This window comes from Ascaphus truei, chromosome 16, assembly GCF_040206685.1.
Source record: "Ascaphus truei isolate aAscTru1 chromosome 16, aAscTru1.hap1, whole genome shotgun sequence".
Classification (NCBI taxonomy): Eukaryota; Metazoa; Chordata; class Amphibia; order Anura; family Ascaphidae; genus Ascaphus; species Ascaphus truei.
In genome coordinates this window covers 1299935-1308724 of record NC_134498.1, presented here as the reverse complement: position 1 = coordinate 1308724, position 8790 = coordinate 1299935, and the positions used below count along the sequence as shown (strand labels likewise).

Here is an 8790-nt window from a genome sequence, read left to right as displayed (position 1 = left end):
ATCCAGAATGCATAGTGAAGGTCGTATAGCCGGGTCAGGGTAGGAGAGGTCAGAATGGTCATTATACTCGCCGTGGTCTGGGGTTGGAGAAGTCAGATGGTCCAGGAGTAGAGAAGGTGGGAGTCCAAATACAAGTCGAGGTCAGAGAAGTCAGCGGGTTCAGGTACAAGCCGAGGTCAAGGGAACAGAAATCAAGGCAGAATGCAAGAGCAAAAGAAGGGCAGCAGGATGCTTGAGGCAAGCACTAGAAACAAACAGACGTTTATGATCAGCCAATTTGCCAGAGGGCTGACTGAGCATATAAAGGGCAGTGCGCAAAATGGGAAGGCTGAAGGCAGCGAGTCATTACACATTCTGCCCACTGGTAAACAGGGGCGGAGTGCACCGCAGGTGGGTAGTTGCTGCTGATAGCATTAACACCTCGAGTGCCCCGTGTATTGCGACGCTGGCGTGAAGTGGAGACAAGAACGTTCTCCGTTGCATCACAGGACGCGGGGCAGAGACTAGGTCGGTCCTGGCATAAGTACTGCAGCGCTTGGGCACAGCACGTCACGGGGGCAGGACCGAGGTCCAATCCTCACAATCACATTACAAAATTGTAGTTGTAGAAACATTTATATACACAAGATCAGCAAACCCATACAAGAGTATCTATGTAAGAGATGTCATGCTACTGCATTGCTTCGTCTTTCTGTTCCTTGTGCTCCTTCATGCTGCACTGTAGAAATAAAAAAAAAAATTAAAATTGAATTTTGTGGGAAGCAGAGAGTCTTTGGAGCAGTCCCGGCTAATTTCAGCTCCGGGATCCCATGCTTCCCGAGATACGTCCCTCCACAGGTCATGTTGGAAGCAGCCTCAGCTTGACACATATGGCTTTTTATATGTCCTGTGGGCCAATAGGAAGCCCCATCATCCACCATGGCTTCCTATCGGCCCACAGGACATTTAAGCATACAACACTACCTACAAAGGCAAGTACCTGAAGAAGCAGGGGCTCCACAGAGTTAAACGGGTTAAGTAGCAATCCTCCTAGCCCCCCACCCCAGCCACCATACTTTCAGCTTTGGTGACTCCATGAATGTAATCCTGTAAAAGAAGGGGGAGTTAGAATACTGTAAATGGAAACGCCCTTTTGCTGGCTGGTGAATAGAGGCATTTTTCTATGCGAGTGTGTGACCCAAAAGGGTACAAATACTGCACCGACACACTTTATTCGAGCAAATACCCAGTATGTACCTGGCAGATACCTGGAATGCGCCGCTCCTCACCTCTGACAAGCCCCGTTGCATTTGCCTTCCCAGCCTGGGTTCATGCCTGGCTGACGGGCGGCTGATCTGTTAAATGATAATGATTAGGATTTAATAGGCTGCAATGCTTCGCGTGTCTACCAGATGGCATAAATTCATGAATTGTAATGCAGTTTATATATATATATACTGTGCAGTATTGCAGCCAGCGGGAATAAAATGCTTCAATCCCTGCCTGGAAAATACCTCAATGCACTCGGGCAGAAAACAGTCACAAACCTCAATACACCCGGGTATACCCGAATTCGTGGGACTAGCCGAGCTCCAATAAAGTGTGTCGCCAGTGTATGGCCGCAGGGATGCGATTTAAATTCCTGTTTGTTTACTTAAAAGTCACAGTTTAAAGAGGTTTGTAGAAATTTACAATAGAAGAACTATAGCCAGCATAAAGGGGTTGTTAACATCACCAATAATAGGTTTACTTTTAACAGATTACATCTTTATAGTTAATGTCCCAATTCTGTCCTCAGTAAATTGCTGGCTAAAGCAGACCTGTTCCAGTTAATACTTCCAGAGATTTGGTAGCCTCAGATTGACATCATGAAACCGATAGATCTAAGAAGCAAGCATACTTCTTACTGTGGAACACTCAATATTAACATTTTGGTCCCCACCAGTGTCAGCTTTTTATTAGTTGCTATTGACTGTCTTAAGTTGCCACTTGGATGACCAGAATGGTTTAATGAAAGTCATATATAAAGAGGCAAGGATTTCTAATAAAGTGATTGACTATCAACACAATAAAGATTCCTAAAAGCGAGGGCCTAAAATGAAAATCAGTTAGCGCACCTCAAATGTGTTTAACACATGCTGACAGACATCCATGAGTTCATTCAGCCCTCTTCTGAATGGCTCTACAGCTGGACTTCCACCTGAAAACCACAAAATACAAACAATTACAGGGCACAGCGCCTATTAGTATAGAACAGAAAAAATCCACTTCATTTTTTTTAAAATCTGAACATATACTATTCTTATTAAATCCTCCATAGTGGAGAAATATTTGTGTTAAAACTTTTTTGCCAGGAATCTTAAAATATTCACCATCCAAAGACTACTTAAGAATGCAAACCTAATCACTACTGTTCCTAAATTGTTGCCGATAACCGGTATCACTCCCTTAGCAACCCCCCAAAAAACAGTATGTATCACTTATTTTGCTTTTCAGTTAGATGTGATGTAATGGCCAGTATGATAAACCACAAAAACCCAACTATAATAAAACTCAACAACTATTTTAGACATACATATGTGCAAAACTGGAGGGGAAAACCCATCTGCAAATTTAGTACAGATTGTTTGTTTGCTGTATTTGTCTCTATAGCAGGAGTTGCTTTGAAACTAAAAAACAAAGTTATCCTCAAACACTGTTTTATGAGGGAGAATACTTTCATTTCATCAATATATTGCTGGCAATGTGGTACGTCTGCTTTAAAAAAAAACTAAAAAATAAAAAAAAAACGAAAGTATGCCTTTGTTAATTATCCTAAAACAGAGGGGGGGAAAAGGGAGACACAGACCAAGGCCAATTAAATTAAAATTGTACCTGAAACTAAATGCTATTGATCCCTGAAGTTAATGTACTTTTATTTGGGTGCATATAGTATCTTAACAAGGCCAGATGAAGATGCATACAATAGCATAAAAGGAACCAATTAGCATGCAATACATATCAATATATAATAATCAATATAATAGCAATATATTACAAACCAATGCCGTTTTTCTGGCAAAAAACAGTTTAATAGCAAACCTACTTTCGGCTGTAATATTTGTCCAATGAATTGGTTGCATTAAATTATCTATTTTTGTATTACTTTTTACTTTAAGTTCTCCAGGTAGTATTGCATCAATATCTTTTGCACCAGGAAAATGAAACAGATAGCAATAATATACTGATTGTAATGTGGACTTAAAGAATCAATGCTGAAGATGAATGGAATGAAGATAAAATATACTCTGAAAACAGATACTTACCTCGCGTCTGGATACGGAAATTGATTTTGCTTTCGGATGGATGGGTAATGCTGTATCCACAAAACTCAACTTCAGGACTACAAAAAAAAAAAAAAAACACAAAAATGATATAGATTATACACACTAGCATGCTCCTTACATGGAGAAGCTCAGCGATTACATATTTGTTATACACACTAGTAATACCTGTAACTATTAAAACATTGTTACATAGTAGCCGAAATTGAATCAAAGACATACATCCATCAAGTTCAACCTATGCTAAATTTAGACGACAGATCCTATCCTATATTTGTGTTTACAGTATATTGATCCAGAGGAAGTCAAACAAAAAACCCCAGTGAAAGAAGAAAATTTAAAACAACTTACCGTAATTTTCTTTTCCTGGAACCATGGCAGTGGGCACAAAGTTACCCTCCCTATGTATGTCTAATGCCTATGTGCCCACTGCCATGGTTCCAGGAAAAGAGAATGACGGTGAGTTGTTTTAAATTTTCTTCTTTCCTGATCACCCTGGCAGTGGGCACCTTTGGGACATACCCCAGCAGTGACAACTAGGGAGGGATACATAACAGCATTGACTGGTGGTTTATTCTTTATCAGTTGACCTTTATTAATTCACTTTTACACTTTATTTCACTACAGATTGTAGAACTCTACACCCAAAACGTGCGTCAGCTGATGATTGTACGTCTAGTCTGTAGTATTTCAAAAATGTATTGGACGAGGACCAGACTGCTGCTTTGCATATCTGCCCTGGTGTTGCCTGAGCTTTGAATGCCCATGACGTAGACATGGCCCTTGTAGAATGAGCTTTAATGTTCAAAGGTTTATCTTGTCCTTTGGTCTCATAAGCTTTTTTAATACATGCCACTATCCACTGGGAAATTGTTGTCTTAGATGCTGCTTGACCTTTCTTCGGTCCCTCTGGTATGATGAATAGTCTGTCCGATTTTCTCACATCTCGCATCCTTCCCATGTATACCTTTAGACATCTCACAACATTTAGTTTGTGTAATCTCTCCTCTTTCTTGTTCTTTGGATCTGGACAGAATGACGGGATCACGATTTCCTGATCCATATGGAACTGTGATACAACCTTTGGCAAGAATTGATGCACAGGTCTGAGAACTGCCTTGTCTTGGTGCACGACTAGGAATGGTTCCTTAGCTGATAGTGCCTGTAGTTCTCCCACTCTCCTTGCTGAGGTGATCGCGATCAAGAACGCCATCTTCCACGATAACCATCTCAACCCTATCTCTTGTATAGGTTCGAAAGGAGGTGCTGTCAATACATCCAATACTAAAAACAGGTCCCATGTCGGCACCCTGTTTTTAATTTGAGGTCTTAGTCTTTTAACTGCCTGTAAAAACCGGATGATTAATCTTTCCATTGCCAGATTTTTCTCTAACAAGGCTGATAGTGCAGACACCTGTACTTTCAGAGAGCCGAGGCTGAGACCGTTCTCAAATCAATTTTGCAAGAACTCCACTATTGACACAATTCTTGGTGAGAAGAAATGTTGTCTTTCTTTTTTTGCACCAATTCTGGAAACAAAGCCAGATTCTATGGTACACTTTTGATGTGGATCCCTTTCTTGCCTGTAATAGGGTCTGGATTGTCTTGTCTGAACAACCTTTCAACCTCAATGTTTCCCGCTTAATCGCCATGCCGTCAAGGCCCATTGTTTGGCGTTCGGGTGGCATATTGGCCCCTGTCGCATTAGTTCTTTGCGATCTGGTATGTGCCATGGTATATCTACTGCCATATTTACCAGGTGTTTGAACCAAGGCCTTCTTGGCCAGAATGGTGCTACCAATATCACTTCTGCTTGGTCTTCCCTGATTTTCCTGATTGATTTTGGAATTAGAGGAATTGAGGGAAACAGGTATGCCAATTTGAAATCCCATTTGAAGCTGAGAGCATCTGTGCTTTGTGCGGTTGGATGAAAACGCCTTGCACAGTAGTTTTTTACCTTGCGGTTCTGATGTGTCGCCATGAGATCTATGTCTGGCTGACCCCATCGCTCTACCAGCTCTTGAAACACCTGTGGGTCTAATGCCCATTCTCCTGGGTGTATAATATTGCGACTTAGAAAGTCTGCTGTGACATTCTCCAGTCCTGGGATGTGTACGGCTGTGATCTCTGATAAGTGGCCCTCTGCCCAAGAGAGGATTTCTGCTGTGAAGTTCATCAGCTTTCTGCTCCTGGTTCCCCCTTGTTTGGCTATATACTTTACAAATCGACCGGTTGTCTGACTGTATCTTTATATTGCCATCTCTTATTTGGTCTTGAAAAACTTCCAGGGCCCTTTGTACAGCTTTTAGTTCCAGCAGATTTGATAGAAGGCGATGTTCCTGGTTTGTCCAGGTTCCTTGCACCAGTGTTTCTCCCATGTGGGCACCCCAACCTGCGTTGCTCGCATCTGTTGTGATTTTTTCCCACTTTATTGGGTGTAGTGTCCATCCTTTCCCCAGATTTCGGTTATCTTCCCACCACTTTAATTTTTCTTTTGTGCGTGGGTGTAACAAGATTTGGTCTTGTATTCTTGTGGTTCCCGTTCCATTGTTGTAAAAAATTGTTTTGTAACGGTCTCATATGGAGCGCTGCCCATTTTATGATGCTTAGTGTTGAAGCGAATTTCCCTAGAAGCTTCATGCATTCTTCTGCTGAAGTTCTGGTTGCTTTCCTGAGCTTCCTCGCTTGCAGTGCTATGTCTTGCCTCCTTGTGTCTGGCAACGTCACCTCTCCTTTTGCCGTGTTGAATTTCACCACCAAAAACTTTAGCAGTTGAGTGGGTACTAGGTGACCCTTGTCTCTGTTTATTAACCAACCGTGTTGTTCCAAGAAGGTTATGACCATCTATTGGTCTTGTTCTAATTTCTCCCGACTCTTTGACTTTACCAAGATGTCGTCCAGGTATGGGTATATTTCTACCCCTCTTTTTCTCATTTCTGCCACTAACGGGGCTAGAACTTTTGTAAATGTCCTTGGAGAGGTCGCCAGACCGAATGGCAGTGCTGTGTACTGATAATGATGTTGGTTCACTGCGAACCTTAGGAATCTTTTGTGTCTACTTGATACGGGCATGTGTAGATAAGCGTCCCTTAAATCTATCGATACCATCCAGTCTCCTGGTTGTACCTCCTGGATGATCAGGTTCAAAGACACCATCTTGAATTTTCTTATTCTCAAGAATGTATTTACCTTTCTCAGGTCTAGGATTGCTCTGTAATGTCCTGAAGACTTTTGTACTAGGAATATTCTGGAATCAATTCCACTTCCTCTGTCTTCTTTAGGTACCTTCGTTATTACTTCTGCTTGTAGTAACTTTTTAAAAACTGAATTCATTTGCCTTCTTTTTGCCTTGGACTGTACACTTGTAGTTAGGCATATATTTCTTCTTGGCATTTCTTTGAACTTTATGCTGTATCCCTGACAAATGGTTTCCAATACCCATTTGTCCTGTATTGTTTGGGCGCATGTTGCAGAAAACTGCGTCAGTCTTCCTCCCACTGGCAACTGCTGGGCCCTTTGACCTTCATGCGAATTTGTTCTTGGCAAATGATCCTCTTCCTCTGGCGCCTCGAAAAAGCCAGTGCTTACCGCCTCTCTATGTTTGCCTTGAAAACGATCTGCTAGGTCTATATGCTTTTGCCTCTTTGTACTGATTTCTATCAGATTGCTGGAAACCGAATCTTCTGTTCCTGTTTTCCTGGGGCAAAAAACTACTCTTACTTCCTGATGCTTTTGTTATTATAGCATCCAACTTGTTGCCAAAAAGGAATTCTCCTTCAAAGGGTAATCCGCATAGGCTATTCTTTGACGCTGCGTCCACCATCCATTGTCTTAGCCATAACGCTCTTCTTGCGGACACTGCTAAGGCCATAGATTTAGCTGCTAATCTGACCGCATCCAAAGAAGCTTCCGCAATGTAGTCTGTCGCCCACTTTACTTCAGACAGTGCCTTTAGGATAGAACTTCTTTTTACACCTTTGTCTAGTGCCTCCTCTATGTTGGCAATCCAGACACTCATTGCCCTTGCCGCCGATGTAGTTGCTATGGCTGACTTACAGGCTGGTCCTGCTGTGACATATGCCTTTTTTAATATGTAATCCATGTTCCATAGTGTCTTTCAAGGTTGCAGATTCTTCTATTGGTATTGTGGTCTTCCTTGCTATTCTAGATATAGTAGCATCCACCTTTGGGCTGGTTTCCCAAAATTTGACCTCTTCCTGTGGAAACGGATACATTTTCCCAAATCTTCTTGGTATATATACTTTGGCACCTGGCTGCGCCAGTTCTGATTGAATAAGGTCCTGGATCACCTGATGTACAGGGAAAACTCTACTTTTTTTCTGTCTTGACCCAAATAATTTATCTTTCCTCTGAGTCAACTCTTTAGTATCTTCTAATTCTAAAGCCTGTCTCATGGTTTTGATGAGGATCCACCATTTCTACATCAAATTCAGATTCATCACCCTGAATATCTTGATCTGATAAATCTAATTGACCTTCTGACACCTGAAAGCATTCTATGTCTGATTCATCAGATGAAAAACCTTTTCCCTTATCCAAACTGGTTTGGGATCTTGACCTTTTTTGCGCAGGGTTAACTGCTTGTTGCACAGCAGCATCCAAACTCTGCTTAACTGCCTCCTTCATTAGTACAAGGAAGGTGCTCATCTGCTCGTTAGAATCACCTGCTGCTGCCTTAAGGAATCTTCACACAGCTTCATTCCCATCAGAGCTTTGTTTTTCGCATGCCGAGCACCACTAAGGGGCCTATGCAGAGAGCAGCGCTATTTCGAAATTCGCCATTTTTTGGAGATAATCGCGCAGAAAACAGCAGAAAATGGAGATTTCCGAAAAACGCGCCAATTTTTCTTTTCTATTTGTAAAACTCGCCTCGCGGCTGGCGAAAACCTCAATCTCGCCAGTTTTACAAATATCCTAATGCAGAGAGCCGCGAACGGCATCTAGCGGCTGGTCGCGCCAATAAAATGGCGCTATTGTCTCCTTTTTCCCTCGCCAGAAAAAATTGGCAAGAAGCGGCCGCTCGCGGCCATTGCAAAGGGAAAAAAAAAGGCGCGCATTTGTTTTTACAAGTTTCTGAAGCGCGCATCTCGCCAATTTAAACTCGCCAGACGCATCCATGTTAAACATAGCAGAATTCGCACTTTTCTGCATATGGAGAATAAAACTCTCCAAAAAAGCTACTTTTTAATAAATTCGCCATTTTTCAAATTCGCTGCTCTCTGCATAGGCCCCTTAGTCTTTTTAGTGGCTTTTTTCTTATGCAGCAGGGATTCCACAGTACCCTTTGAAGATTCTGCTTCCGGAAGGGTAATCACCGAGCTAATAAAAACAAAATAAATACCAAATATATATATATATATATATATATCTCCTCTCTCTCCCATGTAGTACTAAAACTAAGGACTCACCTAGTCTTGGGAACTGATCCTTTAGCAGTCTCCATTTTTGATTCAATATCCAGCACTTG

At 41.9% G+C, this 8790-nt stretch overlaps 1 protein-coding gene across 3 annotated transcripts in view; it reads right to left on the bottom strand.

Moving 5' to 3' along the window:
• Window positions 1-596: 596 nt before the first annotated feature.
• Window positions 597-8790, bottom strand: part of LOC142467251 (DNA-directed RNA polymerases I and III subunit RPAC2-like) — a 48846-nt gene continuing 40652 nt past the window's right edge. For all 3 annotated transcript variants that reach the window (XM_075572708.1, XM_075572707.1, XM_075572706.1), the window contains 3 exons: window positions 3285-3361; window positions 2097-2179; window positions 597-718 (listed from right to left, as the gene is read on the bottom strand). In XM_075572708.1, coding sequence (XP_075428823.1) covers window positions 671-718; window positions 2097-2179; window positions 3285-3361 — 208 coding nt within the window. In that variant the 3' untranslated portion in view covers window positions 597-670. The remainder of the gene's footprint in view (window positions 719-2096; window positions 2180-3284; window positions 3362-8790) is intronic.